At 46.0% G+C, this 20,442-nt stretch overlaps 1 protein-coding gene across 1 annotated transcript in view; it reads left to right on the plus strand.

Annotated features, from left to right (window-relative positions):
- Positions 1-1,325: 1,325 nt before the first annotated feature.
- LOC119372587 (RNA-binding protein 5) overlaps positions 1,326-20,442 on the plus strand; it is a gene marked incomplete at its 5' end in the record, with an annotated part of 109,378 nt that continues 90,261 nt past the window's right edge. Inside the window, 2 exon segments of the mRNA XM_037643062.2 lie at positions 1,326-1,399; positions 8,769-8,888. Of these exon segments, the coding sequence (XP_037498990.1) occupies positions 1,326-1,399; positions 8,769-8,888 (194 nt within the window).

Raw genomic sequence — 20,442 nt, forward strand, 5'->3', positions numbered from 1 at the left:
TTCACCATAATAGATTAAGAGGGTGGATGCCAAGAGAAGGGAAGCGCAGTTAAGCATAGTAATAGTGGGTTAAGGAGTGAGGGGATGTAGACATTCTGCAGGCATGAGGTGTTAATTGAAGCAAGGTTGGAATAATTGGAGATAGTTGGGTAAAGCCTCTGTTCTGCAGTGGACGTAAAATCACGATCAAACCTCTGTTATTATGGTAATTAATGTGCACATTCCTGTGTATTAACCGATTCGCTGCTATTAAACAAGTGTTTATGTGCTTGTGTGTGTAGGGTAGGCGCTGTGATAAGTAGTGAATGGGTCAGCATAGCAGTACATGTTTGCTAGATGCGATCTAGTGTCATCTTGTCTTCCTATGAACAAATTGTGAACTTGCTTTTTTTTTTTAGCAATGCGATCTGGCTGCCATGTGAGAGTGACATTTGTGAGGAGCACATAATTTGTTGGGTTAAGGAACCGCGTGCAATGCGACCCTGCGCAACCAGAAGTTTCACAGTGCCCATCGTCGGAAACCATTGTTCAACATGCAAACATCTATTTGATTCACCCTTTGCCTCGTGACCCAACTAGTTGCAGCTTTTTGTGCCAGTTCTGCACCGGTACGGAACAGGCCTAGCACATTCTGTACAAGAATTCTGCACCGGCTGAAGCTGACGACAGCACGTTGAGCTAGTGGAATGTACAGCAAGGCTCAGCAGTTGCTGAACTTAGGCTTAGAGCAACCAGTAAGCTCTAGTGTTCTTGTGTCAAACGTGCTAAGACCAAGCTATTGTAGTTCAACAAGTATTTTGTTTACATCTGTGTGCGTCCATGCCGCTCTCGCTTCTCAATGCTGAGTGTGCAATGTTTTAGCTAGCTGGGAAGAAATATGCAATAGTAAGCCCAATGCAAGGCACTAGGAAACCCATGGGCTGATTCAGGAATTGGTAACGTGTCGAACGGACCTGTGAAAAAAGCGACGGACAAGCCATACAGACAAGCTGTGCACCTCAGAGCTGCTGCGTCTCGCACAGCTCGCTTTAAGAACTCTCGTACCAAGTCTTGCCAGCACTCCCTGCCAATGACTGTGACAGTCGCTCTAGCTTCTCGTATGGGCCGAGGACGGACAATGGACTCGGGCGTCGGGCCATGGGGGAGAGCCGCCGAAGCACACTTTGTCGTTGTTGTGGTGTTCGCCGCAGTGGTGGTGTGGTGTGGTGGTGCTTCTCTCTCACTCACTCACTCGCTGTCTTACCCTTTTTTTTTTCTTTGTTTTGGCCCGAGTGGCGAGAGTACTAATGGTGCGCTCCCTTGGCTTCTGTGACCACCCTTTGTAGGTGCCTCCAGGGGGTTTGCATTTGTGGAGTTTCGCTATCTCTCCGAAGCGGTTCGGTGGAAGGAACTTACAAAGGTGTCGTCCCCTCGTTGCGCCGCTTCGGCCACTTGCAAGAGTGGCCCCCTCCGGCCTTTTCTTCGTTCCCACCACCTCTTCCTCCTTCCTTCATCAAAAGCACTCCGTTCCCGGTTTCTCTGTGTCGGTGCCGGGAACAGGATTTCTTTCTGAAAGTGCGCGCGCGTGCTTGCGGCTTTGACTGTGCCAGTAAGAAGTGTGTTTGCCCAGATTGTGCCCGCCAAACAGATGTCTTGCAGAGATGCCGTCGGGGTTTACACATTGCGCAGCCCCCCACCCCCCTCATGGAGTTTTTTACCGACTTGCTTTGCTATGTTTCACCAATACTGCAGTTTAAATTGGCCAAGCAAAATAGTGAACCAGAAGGGTTCCTTCATTGGTCTACTCTAATTGTGCTCAGTTCAACGCTTCTGAATAGAAACTTGCTTGAACGATTGGCTAACACATGCCATTCGTGCTCCTTGTGATAGCCTCCATTTAGGCCATAAACTAATAGAGCATGTTAAAAGTGTCTGAAGACTGTTTTTGTCAGCTGAGAAGGAACTTTGACAGCCACAGTCTGATTGTTTGTTAGCCAAACTAATCCAACACTTTCAGTCAGTGCCTTACTGGATCAACTGCGACTGAAAAATGCACATAGGCTCGAGCAATGTGTCGACACTAGCACCTTGCTTCCCTCTTAATAAGTTTGTAGGAAACTCCACCGAGGGTAGTGTTTTCCTGGCCTGATTTGGCCAGCTCTGTGAAAACTTAAGAGAAGTATTTTACGGCTCGCACCCACAAGGCCACATGCAAGACATCTGCGCGACAGCTCTCTATTAGAACTCATTCGGGGCCAACAAAGTCAACTGCTTTGTATTGATAGCTTAACTAACTTATTGATAGCTCAACTAACAAAATGCTGATAATTCAGCAATGTTGTCGGCAGTCTTGACGGACAATTGGTATGCAGTGATCAGTAACAGTTGGTTAACGTTAGTGAGCATTAGCTTATTCAACCAGGCTTAATTTTGTGCTTAGTGGGCCTGCAATGAATACATTAGAAGTTTTTATTTGAGTGCTGCTTTGCAAAGCACTCTTTAACATTGAGTCGTAGGTTATGTTGGAAAGTGATGAGAGTTTCTAGTGGAACAGCTCACAGCTCTGATCAGTAGAGCAACAAGCGGCTAGTACTTTTACGTCACCTCAGATTACCAATGTTAGAGCGGACCTTAGTCTGAACGGCAAAAGCTGGCACGCTGACGACTGAGTACATGTTTTATTTAGGCACCTTGAACTTGTGCAAGTTGCAAGGTTGCTGCATGAGACTGACAACAACAAAAGTGTTAGGGCCGCAACCTGGGCAGCATTTCTGGCACAGTCGAATGACTCCAGAATGATGCATCAAGGCCTGATCAAGTTTCTCACATGTCCTGACACGAGATTTATTGCGCATCGTATGTCGACGATATGGTTGAGGATTCTTGTTTGTGAAGCCGTGTTTACTCTTTTATGATGGCCTCAAAACTTTCGTTCCCTTTGGTCGCACAAGGCCGAGCTTTCCCAGGAAAAATGTAGGGAGTGGGGGAATGGGTGTCAATTGGATTTAAGAGATTCTTGAGAGGCCTATAGATGCATCAAGCTGGAGCCTGCCTGTCAAATGCAGTGTCTGTAGTGAAGGACCAGCACGCTGTGCACACCGGCCAGAGCCTTCCTTGCCGCCTTGCTGCCATCTGTTCACACTGTATCAACATACCCATTGTAGCTCTTCTCTAGGCAGAAGACTGTGTTTTTATGATGGTTAAAACACGCTAGTGATATGCACTCGTCTGGAAACCATTCTGTTTTTGTCATTTTCTTCTGCACAGCAGCTTGGGCAACGGTAAAAGAAGCCGCGTAGCAAATGCAGATGATTGATGGTGATGCAAAGGCTGTTTCACATTCTGCTTTCTTTTTTTTTCTATCGCTAGCTGTACTACCATTTCTGTCACATCACTGCCACTTAGATTGCCTTCTGAACAGTAATGCACATGTTGCCTCTTCAGTTTTGAAAAAGGGACCCCAGCAGTGCTTTGAACACAGTAGGCCCGTACTAAGCCGGTAGCTAGATAGTGCTGTCGCAAAAGATTACTCTAATGAAGTTGGAAGTGTCATGGATGCACTGTTGACGTCATAGCATCACAGCTTACGTTATTTACGTTAGTATGAACTCCCCACTACTTTTTGGCTGCTTTTAAGCAGTGTTATGTGCAATGACTATGTATTAGTGGGACCTGTTTAGGTATCAGGACTAAGCAGTCTCCTAAGCAGTACCCGAAAACATAGCCATGGTGATAGCTAAGGGACCATGAAATGGGATGGTGACAGTAACCTGGCTTGCATAAGCCAGTTAGCATGAACCAGTTTACTGTGAGCCAGTAGTATGAACTGGTTTGCATGAGACAGTAGGAATCAGTTTACCGTGAGTCAGTCAATGTGAACCAGTTTCTCATGAGCCAGTTGTATGAACCATTTTTTACCATGAGCCAGTTAGCATGAACCAGTTATGAGCCATTTAACCATGAGTCAGTCAGTATGAGCCAGATTACCGTGAACCAGTTAGCATGAGCCAGATTACCATGAGTCAGCCAGCATGAACCAGTTTACCATGAGTCAGCTAGCATGAACCAGTTAACCATGAGTCAGTCAGCATGAACCAGATTACCATGAGTCAATCAGTATGAGCTAGTTTACCGTGAGCCAGTCAGCATGAACCATTGTACCATGAGTCGGTCAGTATGAGCCAGTTTACCATGAGTCAGCATGAACCAGTTTACCATGAGCCTGCCTGCGTGAACCAGTTAACTATGAGTCAGTCAGTATGAGCCAGCTAGCATGAACCAATGAGTATGACCCAGTTTACCATGAGCCAGTTAGCACGAACCAGTTGACAATAAGCCAGTTCGTATGAACCAGTTGACCATAAGCCAGTTTGTATTGTGTGAACCAGTTCACATGCCAGTTAGTATGAACCAATTTGCATGAGCCAGTATTCTGAACCTGTTGCAGTGCAGCATACTACCTCTACTTTGTCTCATAGAACGTAAGTGGCCTGTAATCCTCTGGCGTCATCTGGCTACTAAGGATAACTCTGTAACAGATCTTGGGGGGGGTGGGGGGGTGGGGGGTGGGCATGCTTATTAATATAGTTGTGCTATTATGGCCGAAGCGATGCAAGCATCATTCTGTATTGGCACTGTTGTGCATCGCCTTAGTGGTAGAGTAATGTAGAAATGGAAGACCATTACAGTGTGAATCGAGCAGCGCTTGATTGCCAATAACTGCACCTGTGATGAGGTGCCTTTGTCAAGATTTCATTAAAGGGACACTAAAGGCAAATATTAAGTCGACGTTGATTGTTGAAATAGCGGTCCAGAAACCTCGCAGTGCTGCTTTTGTGCCAAGGAAGTGCTTATTTTGAAATAAAATCACGTTTTTAGTGGTCCGCATCGCGTTAGCGCGCTTCAAACCCACAGTAGCAACAACGGCGCTGCGGCAAAGACTTGCTCGGATGGGCACATTCAAAGCCGTCACCAAGTTGCGGTTGGTCTCGTAATCCTCAGTACGAAAGTGCAGCGAGCACACACGCAGAGGGTTTGACTGTTTAGCACACTGGCGCAATGGCATGACACTAAGCCACTTCGAGCGTAAGGGTTCATTCCGCGGCACCCAGTGAAAAGACACACCGGTTTCCTTGCTGCAGCACTGGCGTGCACCATTCGGGCATCCGGCAATATCACACGCATGCGGCATTTTGTCGAACTTTCTGTCAGAGCGACTTTCACGAGCGCGCAACACACGCACGGCAGTACGCGATCCCGAAACTACCACTGAGACGGGCGAGGCGCAGTTCGGCGAAAACGGAACCTTTGAACCACGCGCGCTGTTCCCCATGACAACGCCACGGAGGTTTTGTTTTCCACGAATCAAGCGGAAACGAACAAACAGCATTTTATTACGTCTTTTGATGCTCGGAATGTTCTTCTTTTATAGTGATTTATTGTAGGCCGACTTCCATACGTCATCGGGATCACTTCGAAAATGTCCCACTCGTGGCGCTCATCATGTGATGCATTTAGCTTAATTTCTCGGTAAGTAGGGCACTGCTGTTGATAATATTGCCGTTTTAGAAGTTGTCATACATTGGGCTTTCACTCTGACATAAATTGTTATTTGCCGTTAGTGTCCCTTTAAGGAATACTGTCCGGGTCATTGCTCTTAGTTGAAACACAGCACACATTTCATAGAGTTATAAAATCCATTTGAATGGAAGTAGTTTCATCCATGAACCGATGCCATTTCTGCAGTTCGGCTTTTTAAGCATAAGACACTTTCTTCTTACATTCACACTTTGCAAAGGCCTGAATGTAAAGGAAGTGTTGGGTTGCACTTATTTGCTCAACGCAGAAACTCTGCAGCAGCACTTAGCCTTAGACGATCTGCGTAAACTTGTGCTGCAGCCAAAGTGTACAAAATTGTTGATGCAAGTAGTATTGCAAAGTATGCAACTGCAGTACATGTTTTTTCTTTATTTTCCCCATTGCGGAATGTGAACCAGCCTTGAGGATGGTTTGTGATTTAATCGGTTTCTTCATTGCCAGAATCTATTCTTGAGGGTAGGAGAAAATGCCAGGTGTTTCTTTGAAGATGACGGAATTTCCATGGAGACTGGGGCCAGTGAAGAGATAATACGTTTTTTCGACATTGCATAGGGGGTGGCGGTAACTGTTATCCATGCGTAGTATTCTTGAATAAATATATGCCATCATTCACTAATTACATCATTTTATTCATGAGGTGACTTACTGTTTCCAGTTGCTAAAAAAAAAACGTTTGCTTAGGTTTAGGTGCATGTTAAAGAACCCCAGGCATTCGAAATTAATCTGGAGTTCCTCCATTACAGCGTGCTGCATAGTAATTTCATGATATTGGCACATAAAACCTCTGAATTCATTTAGCGCCATGGAATGCAAGTACTTGAAATTCCCTCAGCAGATGCAGACATTTCTGCATTCTTGCACTGGGCTGCATTAGGGCAGTTTCATGCAGTACACTGCACGAAACTGCATATGGCTTCATATTTTGCATTTGTAAGGTAGTATTAGAGTAGCAACCATGCCATTAATCGTTAGTAGTCACTCTTACTCAGATAATGCATGGATTAATAATGACGTCATCTCCACTGGCCACAGTCTTCGAGAAAACTGTCTTCTTTGTTTGAAGCATTCGGTGTTGTAGACATTTTGGATGAATGGCTGTACTAGCCTTTGCTGTGCCTATCCTGGTTTGAAGCTCAAGCTGCTGGTCACATGTTGCGAGTAACACTCATACGTCTTAAACCTTAACGAATGTTCTGTTCTGGCAAACATCCTGTTTAACAAGAAGCTCTTCATTTGTGTCAACATGCACTTAGAATGCTACATGCATGTTTGGACCTGAATTACTGCATTCATCTTTGTGAGACTTTGAAGCCATAATCAGGTAATGAATGCGGCAAGAGTGCTTTTGAAGGTGTGTTCAGTTTGTCAAAGAGCATTACTTCAAGTACAAGCAGTGTATTTACATGTTCGGGTGCCTAAAGGACAGGTAGGGTCACCTTGCTACCCAGAAATAACAGCAATGCATGTTTCTTGTTATAAAGTAAAGTTCTGGGTAATAACATCGATTTGTGATGTCATTGTGCATGCCATAAGAAGGCTGTGGGCATTTTCTTGTCCTTGCACAGCCATTGTGTTTGTAAACACTTCATCACCTTGAATTACGTGAAGTGCAGCTTAGGGTAACATAACAGTGGCATGTTGCAGGAAATTAAATGCTTCTTGTCAATACAGGATGGAGCCAGAACAGTCTACAATCACTTGCGTCTGTTGCTCACTAAAAAAGGTTATCAAACTAATGCTTAGAGCTTCACTTAAGTCATTGAAACAATGTGATAGGTAGAACATGAACGTCTAGCTGTTTTAGTCTCGCTAGCAGGCACATGCTAGTTCACTTCCATTTATTTGCACAATCTGCATTGATACACAATCTGCATTGATACCATGGTGAAGTCACTACAGATAGCGCATTCACTGCAGTCCACTACACGACAGAGTATTACGGAAAGGTGGGGCGGAGAAAACACAAAGCATGGCTTGAATGAAAAGGTCATGTTTTCACATGCCTCCCTTTTCCTACTGCGAATATCTACCGACTCAATGAGATTTCTGCTAGTATTTTGTGACGAGCTGCTCTCGAATCTGTGACGAGAGAAACCACATTTGTGACGCTCCGCAGTGGCAACTGTGTTTCCGACGTATTGTCAACATGGCGTCAGAACACTACAACAAAATCACTATTTTTACCCATACCAGAGCTTGCATTGCATAATTCACATTAAAAGGCAGATGTCCTGTGATGTACATGTTGACCTACACGGTGGTGTGGTTAGCAACAGTTCTGTAAAAGCTCTCTTGTATGCACAGAAAGTTAGAATCAAATTTCAGTTTGCTGAGTGACATTGAAGAGTTGATATGTTAAGCACACCTTCATGCGATATCCACACCAGCTCTAACAGTCACGAGAAGCTGAGTTGCTTTGAGCTGCTTAGCCTAGGCAGCTCAAAGGCTCAGCCTAGGCTGGTGGCTCTAAAGCACAAGAATTAAGAGTATAGTGCCAAAGCCAGTGAAATTGTGTATCTGGTGATTATAAATGAAGTTGCCTCTGGCCTTGTTGGAAAAGGCAGTGTAAAAAAAATTTGCCCTTAATGTGTGAGGCTGAAGGAAGAGTCACTCGTTTTCTTCTTGCCAGAATTTACTCGTGTAAGTGTTATGGTCTCTCAAAGTAACACGTAAGGCTTCAATCTATTGCTGGTTTGGCAGTTTTATTGAAATGCAGTGCGCTGAAAAAAACATCAAGGCTTAGGGAATGCTTATTAGCAGCCTTAGCGAGGCTCACCTCACAATAAATGAAGCAGGGCAGCATGTGTGAGGCTTGTGCGCATAACTTTCGATACACCAGCAACCGTGGTCGATAGGCAGCGCGCTTCAGTTTGAAGCAACGGCGGGCTAGGAAGGTGATGATGGCAGTGCCAGTGTTGCGTAATGCTTCGATTGCTTGTTGTTGCATGTGGGAAAAACAAAAATGAGAGAAAAATGCCCCCCACGAAAAAAACTGCGTGCTGGACTGATCCAAGACGAGTGAGGCGCCAACCTCTCCTACAAGGGGTCCCCCCTCTGACCGGGTGTTCGGTCCACCGCGGCGGCGGCAGCTACTGTTGGGAGCGAAAATGGATGGATGGACGGGAGCGTGTGACCCACCATGACCCCTTTTGCTGACCTTTCGCGGTGTCCCGCTCTGTTCTTCCTTGCAGGGTATCATTCAGCTGGGTGACATGCGTTGCTCACTGCACTACAGCATTCCCAAGGAAGGCTTTGGTGGTGGCTCAGACCGTGGTGGAATGATGGCCCGCACGGACTGGAATTGCAGCAAGGTGGGCCTCTGTTTGGCTGTTGTGAGATTTAACTGTTTGTCAGATGTGTAGGACCGTGCAAATATTCGAGTGCCTTGAACATCTCAACGAATATTACAACATTTGATTTCACTTCTACACGAATTTAAGTTTTCGATATTTCAAAGTATTCGGAATGAACCAATAGACATATTTTTAGGCTTGTGCGAATATTCAACCAGTTCGAATAATTTGATTGAATATTACAGTATTCGAATTCGCTTCGAAACAAGTTTAAATCATTTTATATTTTGAAGTATTCGAAATGAACGAATAGACATACAGTTAAACCTGCCTATAATGAACCTTCATAAATGAATTCCTCGATATACGAAGTTTATTCCCCGTCGTTACTCCATAGAAGCACATGTTATCTTCGCCGCTAGTGTCATTTGCACGCTGTCACACAGGAACATTTAGGGACACTCGCTGCAAAGCGCACTTGCCAGCGAGTGCGTTCGCTAAACTCACTTCACTGCGACGGAGTGTCTAGCCTCGGTGGCAGTGGCTCGAAAGTGAGTATGTTATTATCGAAAGCCGAGTTTATAGTATTTTTTAAGTATCGTTTTCGTTATTAGAAATATTTTTATGCATTAGAACATACTATACAACAAAAAAACTACTCTGCTATTCTCGCTCTCAGGCAGTTTACAGACACGACCGCTAGGGGCATGCCCAGAACACGCCGTGCAATGGCGGCAGCCGCCGCGTTTGCACGTAAAGTTCATTTTAAGGGTTGCCTATAGCTGTAACACATTATTACCCAATAAACATGGCCTTAAATGACAAATATATGCTATGCTACTGAATTACTCATCGCCATTACCATCATTTCCAAAGTACACTTCCCTTTCTCGTGTAGCACGCGCCGCCAAAGTGACATTCTGGAGGTGTAAGTGCACTCGCTCAAAATGACACTAAGTTTGCCAGTGTGACCGAGGTATAACAAAGTGGCAGCGAGAGACACCCTTGATATAACGAATTTTTGCTGCCGACAGCCTAGGGATGTTGCCGAATTTTGTCATTTTGGCACGAGCAGGAGCCGCATGCATCGCCTGTGGTTACCCCACTGACGAGAGCGCGAAGCGTTGTCGTCGTGCATGACGCGCTCAGAGTCCCAGCAACTGTGAGGCGAGAGCGAGCGCTCGTTTGTGCATGTGGGGGTGCATGAGGCGGGCAGACAGGCCTGCGCTTTTCGAGCTGGCGCAGCCGTGCCCTCCCTCCCTCCTTCCCTTCAAACCTCATCCAGCTGTTCGCAGGTGCCACCACACTAACCGCGCTGGCTTTATTTTAAAAAAAAAAGAAAGAAAATCGGCTTTTGCGTTGGCAGCACCACTCTTCGGTTGTTGCAGTAGTCTCTGAGCTGCACTTCGTTAATGTGACACTAGGCGATGTCAATAAATTAAAAATCCTTGCTCAGTGTCGTTACGCTTCAAGTTCGCACCGCATATGTGGGGCTGCACCGCATATGAAGTTCGCTGTTCGTTTTGGACGCCGTGCGTGTGTGGTTTCGGTGCACGCGCATAGATCAGCCCCCAACAACATGCAGCTTTTGCAGTTTTTCTTTAATGCCGACAACCGTGTCGTCACTACTGAGGAGATCTCAGATTAGGCGCCAGCGGAAACGTTCTGCGACCACGGTGACAACGATGGATCTTCGGAGGTCGACTTGTCACTGTCGTCTTGTGCTTTGCAGTCTTGCATCACGCAGCGAGTTCACAAGACCGCGGCTTCCGAGATTGGCTCCGGCAACGCGCCATCGCGTTGCTGGAGGCCACGGCTAGACCGTGATGGAGCAGCATTGTATTGATGTCCTACGAACGTTCAGTACAGTTAGACCTGGATATAATGAACCTCTGTTTAATGAATTCCTGGATTTAACGAATTTTTTTCATTCCCCAACTCCATCCCCGATAGAAGCCTATGTATTTTTCACCTCCATATAATAAGGCATTGTGGCAAATGACCTGGGTGTAATCAATTTTCCATGCTCATCATTCATTATTTTGAGTAGTAGATCTGCCGAAAATTTGGATAAATAATTCGCAACTTTTGCAATTGCTAAAAAAAAAATTGGCAGATCCCACGCAATGTGGGAATCTATGTAATGCGAAGCAGCCAGCAAAGAGCTGCATACATCGTCTTGTTTGTAATTGAGGCTAATGAAGTCATTCATGTCGTGACATCTAGTTCGCTATATATCACGAGATTGTCATACATGCATGAGTGTACAATCTGGTATATGCCATGCTAATGAAACATATATTCTGCTACATATATACGATGCGTGATCCTGCTATTTATGTTCGTCACACACTCCTGTCATGCCATACCAATTTAGATATATATCCAGTTAACAAAATGGGCGCGAGTGCACCATGAGCATGGCGTCTAAATCGTACCCTACATGACATTGCATGTCATGATTTTCGTGTTACCACCTGTTATTTATGTTCGCCACACTGTCACGTCACGCAATACCAATTTTGGTGTACAGTAGACTCCCGTTAAGACGAACTCGAAGGGACCGCGGTCATCTGTTCGTCTTATCAGGAGTTCGGCTTATCAGAAGCGCCCCCAAAAAGAGACATGCTAACATGCCAAGTGCATCCAAATATGTTACTTGAAAACACTGAATGGAGTAGACTTACAATGGGGGGCAAAAAGACAAGAAAAAGCATTTATTTGGCTCTTCTAGATAAAGACTATGCCTTCAAGCAGAGTATTTACACAAATCTTACGAGCACCCGATTTCGCGTGTTCGAAAATAAAAAGGCTCGTGAAGATATTTGCTACCACATTTTAATGATAAAACTGTAACACGCTCCTATGTTGACGATTAGAAAAAAAAAATTAAGAGACAAGCACAATTTTCCTTCAAAGAATGTAAAATTTATTGTCCTGGCAGTTCGTTTTCTTCTGTGAGCCTGTTTTGCTGGCTCTAAGATCACTTCTAGAACACGCAAACAGGAATTGACCACAAAATGCATGTGCTCGGCCGCCATTGTGTGATGGCGATGACAATGCACCTGACCCCTCTGACCATTTGTCGCTTTCTTTTTTTTCCCCACTCCCCTTGCGTTTTCCCCCCTCTGACCACAGCGGAGGGGCCCCAAGCTCTTTTGTTGTTCTGTTCTCCTTTGTACTCCAGCTGGGAAGCAGAAGAAGGGGGGGGAATACAAAAGGACGCAATGGCTTGGGGGTCCAAGTTGTAAATCCCCCACTCTTTTTGTTGCTTTCTTTGCTGATGAAGCCCACACCTCCCCCACCCACAGGCTGGGGGTGAGGGGATAGCTGACCTTTCTTCTTTTTCTTCTTTTTTTTAAATCTTTTCTGCTTTTTCTTGGTCCCCTGAATGCCCCACCAAGACTGCAGTGTTCGTTTCACAGAGTCCCTGGCATTGTTGATCACCGGGAAAGTTGTCTTAACAGAAGAGTACAATTGGGCGGTTCCTCTTAAGCGAATTTTTTTTTTGCATTGAGTCTATGGGAAACCAAACAAATGGTCCCGTGTTGTTCGGTATAAACGAGAATTCGTCTTAAGGGGGGACGCGGCTTTCGTATCGCGAAAAATGGCAAAAAAATCGTTTTTCTGAAAATCAAATTTTCAGTTTCTGGAACCCTTTTTCTATCTGATTCCAAAATATCTACACTGAAAACCACCCAGAAGTGCTTCGAAAAATTTGTTTTGCCCTCCGAGGTGGCGAAAATTATTGTGGAAATCGCAAAAAAACAGCGATTTTCAAAAAACTGTAGCTCCGCGATGGCGCGACCGCGAACCAACTTCTTGGGCTTGTCGGAAAGGGCATTTCTCCGTGTTCAAATTCCCCGCTTCAGCGGGCTCCTCCATTCAGAAAGTAAGAGCACAAAAAGCAAACACTTGAGAGTCGTTCCGAGGCCTGCGATTGGCCGCGTCCGCCATGTTGCCCCAGCTCGCCTCGCCATTGGTCCGATGCTCGGTCCGGGAGATCGTCGTCTGCCGATTGCGCGTCGCAAGTTCACGGCTGTCGAGAATCGCGCTACTTCGTGACACGTTCGCTATTGTTCTGTGTTCTCGGCTCGACGATCACTTAGAATATAATTTCGCTTTAGTTTGGAGCTGCAAGAGGAAGTTCGATCTGATTACGATGGTGCGCCGCGCTCCTAGCGAACATCGCAAACGCGCGTCTCGGACCGACTCTCTAGCGTTGACTTCTGCGTCGGATTCGCGGTTAGATGTTTTGATTTCTGCTTATCAGCACTTCTGACATCGTGACGAAGGCCATCGCGGGACAACTCTTTGTACTCACGACCACGCAATACGCACTTCGAAACAACGGGCACCACGGCCTGCGCACCTACTGCTCGGAGTCGTCACTAGGCCTAACGCCGCTCACGGCGCCGTTGAGCGAGACGAACCTCGAACCTTGCGGGCAAGAACAATGCGCTAGCGTACCCGCGGCTATGTGCGTCTTCGCAAGCGAAGAAGCACATCGCTCGCCGGCACTTCGGAGCCGCGGATGGGCATTTTACGCATCGGCAGTGAACTCCACAGCCAAGCTCGTCAGACCCCACGGCCACGAACTGCTTGGAGCAGCGGTAGCAACTTCGCGCGTTGGCACCCGAAAATGCGAGACCAAGTATACTGCACGCAGATTTTTCGTCATCGTAGCTTCGCATTCGCGCATCGTCACCGAACACCGCGACCAAGCCTATCACGCGCCGGCTCCACGGACCCCGCGGCCGAGCACTTCGCGCTCAGAGTGCTGTCAATAAGCACTAGCGATGTAATTTAGACGTGCTTGGAGCCGTGCTTGGTATCGCCGCAGGCGTTTATGAATGTTCTGAAACAATGAAAGCCTCGTAGACTAGCGTTGCCGCGGTCGGACGAATGATAATACGTTTCATACGCGAGAGTGGCAAAAGAACGTGTATCAAGCAGGGGGACGAATTTTTATCTGCCCGACTCGCGTCATTGAATAAACTGCTCAAAAATCCCTGTGCCACTAACGTCTTGGCCATAACTGTTTATTTGGAACGAAGGCATCGGTTATCATGGTGTGAGCCATTTTCTGTCACAACAAACCTCTCTCTCTTTATAAAAATTATTCAATAATTAATTGTAATCAATAAGCAAGACTTAGTTATGCTAATGACAGCATAAATACAAGAAATATGTGTAATTATTTCAGTATATGGCCTTATTAGATTGCAATATCTTCTTTTCTCTCATGTCTGTCACACCACACCTTCATACAGAGAACTTGGTTTGAAATCCAGACTGGTTTTTTGTAGATCAAAAAAAGAAGGAGGGTATGAAAAAAGAACAAAGGCACACTGGAGAAAGGCCACATGTCCAAGAAGTGAAACATCATAAAAAAAAAGCCAAAGATCACAATCTTTAGGTGTTTTAGAGAAGGCCAAACTTTAAACGCAGTTTTCTCAATACTGTTTTTTTGGCATGTTGCTCAGCTTGTGGAGCAGATATCTTGGCAACTACTGCACAGATTTTGATTCCGTTTTTTTTCTTTTAATCCTTGAAGTCTTGTTGACAGGATGACATTATTCTTTACCTTGCTTAGGGCCTAGTTTTTTTTTGTATGTGATAATTAGTGCATGAGAAGTTCTGATGCAATACATGAAGCTGATGGGGATGTTATTTGTAAAAAAACTAAAATGAATAGACAATTTTTAATAATGTCATCCTGTGTAGTGTTCTTTTGAGTAAAGATCAAAACCACTTGGACCTTCCTGGCATGTTTTGTTACAATGCTAGGCTTTTCACCAGCAGAGTATGTCATCAGATTATGTAACATAGTGTAATTTGAAAACTACTCGAGATATCGCAATGAAACTTGATATATAGCTATTCGAGACACTCTTCAGTGCGCCTGCCAAATTTCATTACTGTAGGTCAACAAACAAAAAAGTTTTTTTCGATCGCCACCTCCCCCCTTAACCGAGTTCGTCTTAACGGGAGTTCACTGTATATCAAGCTAGCGAAACGGCTGCCAGCTCTCTATGAGCGTGGCATGTAAGTCATGTTGTACGTGACATACGTGTCATGATTTTCATATCAACTCCTGTTATATATGTTCGTCAGACAGTCATGTCGTGCAATACCAATTTTGGTGTACATCAAGCTAACGAAACGACCGCCAGCGCTCCGTGAGCGTGGCATGTAAGTCATGCTTTACATGACATGCCTGTCATGATTTTCGTGTTAACACCTCTTATTTGTGTTCGTCACACAGTCAAGTTGCTCAATACCAATTTTGATGCATATCAAGCTAGCGAAACGGCCGCCAGCGCACCATGAGCGTGGCACATAAGTCATGCTGTGCATGACATGCGTGTCATGATTGTCATGTTAACTCCTGTTATTTATGTTCGTCACACGGTCACTTTGCGAGATACCAATTTTGGTGTGTATCAAGCTTGCGAAACGGCCGCAAGTGCACCATGAGCGTGGCACGTAAGTCATGCTGTACATGACATGCGTGTCATGATTTGCACGCTAGGACCTGTCATTTATGTTTGTCCACACTCTTATCATGCCATACCACTTTTGGTTTATATCAAACTAACGAAACGGCCGCAAGAGCACGAAAACAGTGGCATGTAAACCATGTCGTTCATGACATGGATATCATGATTTTCATGTTACGACCTGTCATTTGTGTTCGTCACAAGGTCATGCTACGCCATACTAATTTTGGTGTGCATCCTATTAACGAAACGGCCAGGAGAGCACAAAGTCGTAGGCGGCTAGATAGATAGACAGATATGCTCAAAGTCGCAGAAGTTCGCCAAGAAATGCTTCGCATTTAAAAAAAAGCAAGTGGTAATCGTGAGAGGAACGCACGCAAGCCCAGTGAGCCAGAGCAGTCTATCTGGTGTGCCGTGATGATGATGATAATGGTGAAAGCTGCTAGCTCCCGTAACGCCGCTGTGTGGCAGATCTGAGTTCTTTTTTTCCTTTTTTTTCACTAACGCATTGTGACACCAGGTGTTGCTGTTGTGCATACCTGATTTTGTTTGATTTTTTAGGCTTGTGCGTGTTTTGTTGTCGTTTCATCGTGTTTGAGTAGACGCAACACAAGTCTTAACGGAGTGTCAACGTCAGCAGTGTGTATTGCTCGTTTCTCACAGTGACTGTTCACTGTGAAAATGAGTTCGACAAGAAAGCATAAAGTTTCGTCTTTCGAGGACGGAGCTGTCGATTGTGAATGCAGTTGCCGCTGGCGTGAAGAAGGATGTCGCTGCGCGATTCAACATTCGTGCCAGCACCCTGTCGAATGTCTTGAGTGAGAAAGACAGCATCTGCAGTGCAGTAGAGCCGGGCACAAGCTCGAAGAAAAAAAGGATGAAGTTGTCAACAAACGCCAATGTGGACAAAGCCGTACTTATGTGGTTTTTGGACACGTGCTCGAAACATGCCCATAAGCGGCGCCATCCTACTACAAAAAGTGAAAGATTTTGCGTGCATCTGGGCCACGAAGACTTCAAAGCTAGCAATGGCAGGCTGCAATTATTTAAGAGCTTAAACGGAGTCATCGGGAAGATCATCAGCGGTGAATCGGCCTCTGCTGACAGCGGTGCTTGTGCATCGTGGGTGGCCGAGGAGCTGCCTGGCGTTTTGAGCCACTACAAGGCAGCTGACGTTCATAACGCTGATGAAACGGCTCTGTTTTATCAGATGCTGCCTCATCGCACGCTGGCGCTTAAAGAAGACTGCCATGGAGGCAAGCAAAGCAAACTGGTGCTTAAAGGAGAAGACTGCCGCCAACAGCGATGGCAGTGACGAACGGGTCCCGTTGGCTATCGGGAAAATCACCCAGCCCAGATGCTTCAAGGGAACGAAGCGAATTCCGGTAAAGTGTGTGGCCAATTCAAAGGCGTGGATGTCACGGGCAATCTTTTCCGATTGGTTGAAAGACTTCAACGAAGACATCAAGCGACAAGGCCGCCAAATCTCTTGGCTCCTGGACACCGCGTTGACGGCCTTCAGCTCTCAAACATACAGTTGATATATTTTCCTCCCAATTGCACATTCCTGATACAGCCACAGGACAAGGGAATAATCAACAGCTTCAAGTGCTGCTACCGCTGTCGTGTGATAGAAAAGATTCTTCTGTTATCCATTTTGAATGGCAAACGAAGACCAACATCTATCAAGCTCTCGAGATGATTGCCGTGTCATGTGCAAGAAGTTGCAGCTCAGACGGTTTCAAATTGCTTTGCCAACACTCTAAGAAAAAGTCGAGTATTTGGGGAGTATTTCTGCTACACAACAATAATCCGGCTTGCTCCCGTTTCCTTTCTTGAAAACCCGGCTATCGTCACTTTCCTATCAAGAACGCTATGTCACGCTGATAACGCGTGCGCCGTTCGTGACGGGGAAGTGCCGGGACCGCGGTGATAACGCGAGGAAAGTACGCACGGTGGATGACGATTATTGTTGTGTAGCAGAAATACTCCCCAAATACTCGACTTTTTCTTAGAGTGAAGGCCCAAATAAAGGTCGTTGAAGCTGGAATCTGCGACGAAGAGGAGGAAGGGTGACGGCTTGGGCTAGTTGGTAGGTCATGACAATTGTTATAGCGCGAACTCAGGACAAAGACAAAAGGTACACGAAGACGAGCGCTCGTCTTCGTGTACCTTTTGTCTTTGTCCTGAGTTCGCGCTATAACAATTGTCATGACTAAGAGGAGCCTGCGAACTCAGCAGATGTAACAGAATCGTGAGATGCGCTAGTGCCCGACGACGTCAAACTGGGCGTATTTTTGCTTGCTGACAACGGCACTGCATGTAGCGAAGAAATGTCAGATGCGGCGCTTGTTGAAATGGTGCAATATCGCGGTCACGACAAAGGTGCATCAGAGAAAGATCCACAGTTTGCTGTGCCTACTGCAAAGGAACTGATGGACGCATTGGACGCCTTGCGTCGGGCCGCTGGTGCGCAGGATGATGAAACTGCATTTCATGAATTAACTTCCTTGGAGCGCCGCTTGATGTCATCATATATGAAGAAAACACAAGCCAAAATCACGCAGTTTTTTTCTTCTAGATAAATGTGAGAGGTGAGGTCTTCTGAAGTGATGTCCGTCTCGTTTTGGTTTTGTTTTGCATGCTACTTGCCGATTTTCATGTGAAGCTGCATGTAACGAAAAACTGTATATAACGAAATATTGCCAACATACGTCAGTTTCATTACATCCAGGTTCAACTGTATTGCCATCCCTCACAAACAAGCAATAGAGCAAAATAATGCAGTTTTTTTGCTGAATGTTTTCAGTGAGCTCTGCCTTCTATTCCCCTTGTGTTTAATTTGTGCATTTCTTTTCCGAATTTTGTGCTGAAACTGGATATAACGAAAACTTGTTTATAACGAATGTTTTCGGGAATTTGTCAATTTCGTTATATCCAGGTTTAACTGTATAGAAACTACATGCAACCCCCTGTAAAGTTGATTTCACTGCAATGAAAGGGTGCTATACAGTGAGTACACCTATCCAGGGGAAATCTGCACTGCCGCGAAGCCCCACTTCAAGGTTAAATACAGTCAAACCTCGTTAATACGTACCCGCTTTAAGCGTACTAACGGTTAAAACGTAGTTGCGACGAATCCCCGACCGAGTCTCATAGAGCCCAATGCATTCGCTGACCGCTTAAGCCGTAGTACTTCGCCCTACGCCTACCGGTTAGTGCGTACCCTGCGTACCGCGATAACGTTTTGTGCCATAAAATTTTACTGCGCCGCTGAACTTCCCGACGCCACAATGTGCCGCCAAAGGTTTTCCGTCTTTTCGAGAAGTACGTAGATCGGTCGATCACTGATTCTGACTTCCGCGCGATTGTGGCGATGCCTTTGCGGGTGAGCGGGAAAGAACGAAGGTGAGGCGGCGGCCACCGACGAACGCGCCAGCATGACTTATCGCCGACAACCTTATCACAATAAGTATCTTCAGATATCTGTTCGGGCACGCGTGCGGCGCAGCACCACTTTAAGCCTACTGCACGCTTTTAATAGGCGACAACCTGAACGCGCTGGGCCGCCGATCGCTGCCGCCTCGTTGCGCGGGGCCGTGTTCAAGCGCGCGCCGCTTTGTAGAAAAGAAAGCAGCTCGCTGTTGCGGAGTTGAGCGTTGCTGGTCGCGGGCGACGAGAAACCTCTGCATTGACGCTATCACGTCAAACGCACACGTACGGTACAGCAAGCGTAGCGCTGTTGTAACCATACTGCACGCTTTTATTGGGCGACCACCCAAACGCGCTGCCGTTCGCTGCCAGGACCGCTACAGCGTCGCGGAGTGCGCATCGCTTGCAGGAAGTTCGTCATCGCCGCGTTAACCGAACAAGCTACTCGCCGCATCTGTGCACGGTCTGGAGCGAAGTGGGTACGAAGAACACTCCCACGACAAGTGCGCGCGTGCGGTACAGCAAGCGGCCCGGCAGTGACGGCGTGAGCCGAGAAGGCGACGCGCTGCACGCAACTAGCCAGGAGACTATCGGCTCCACGCAGCCGTACCGCGTTTCACTGGAACTGCGTCAGTTTTCGTTTATGAGCAGATCGCGGTACAGACGCACGCACATATATCGCGGAAAGCCGACACTGTCCGTTCTGTCGCTATGTTGGTCACTGCGTATACCGGACCCTGTAATAGTTCCGAAATGCTGCTTGGCGTCGCCACCGCGCGCTATCGGCACTATCGGACGGTCGTGCGAGAGTACCAGAATCTTTTCTCCACTTTGGCAAAAAGAAAGAAAAGGCTTTGCAATGGGTACTTTAGGCAATATTTGCTGTGGCACTGTATTTATTTCTTTGCTGGCGGCGATGGCGTACGCGAGGAGATGCAAATCTTTACTTGGTGGTTAATGCGTACTACCGTTTAGTGCGTAGTTACGCGGCGTTCCCGGCAGGTACGCATTAACGAGGTTCCACTGTAAACAAATTACCCTCACATCAATTCACCATTTTTTTTTTAAGTTTAGAAGCTTATTATATCGGCTTATATGCTCTAATTATAGTAAAGTTTAAAACGTAACATATTTTACAAGTTATCACTTGCATTCTACTTGAAGTCCTGCTACTATTCAAAGTTGCTTCCACTTCCCTTTGAACCAAAAAGATTGACATTTGCACATGACTTGTTTCAGTTTTAAAAACTATTGTGCAGGTTAGTTGGGTCATGACAGATATGCTCATCTTTCTTATAATATGTCATATATACTATTTGAATTCGAGTCGAAATTATTCAACCAAACCACTGTTTGCTTCGAACCTAAAATTTGCTATTCGCACAAGCCTACATATTTTACCTCACGTAACTCGCCTGGAAAGGTGGTTTCACTGCAGCCTAGGGCTGCTACGCGTGACTGAATGCACCTATTCCAGGGAAATCTGCACTGCCCAATGTCACACAACGGTTTAATGCTCATATTATCTGCACCCTGGTTAATTTTTTAAATGTTTAAAAGCGTATTATACGGGCTTATCGGAGTATGTATGGGACCCTGCTACTATTCGAATTTGCTTCAAAATTATTCAGTACAAT

Source organism: Rhipicephalus sanguineus, chromosome 10 (assembly GCF_013339695.2).
Source record: "Rhipicephalus sanguineus isolate Rsan-2018 chromosome 10, BIME_Rsan_1.4, whole genome shotgun sequence".
NCBI lineage: Eukaryota > Metazoa > Arthropoda > Arachnida > Ixodida > Ixodidae > Rhipicephalus > Rhipicephalus sanguineus.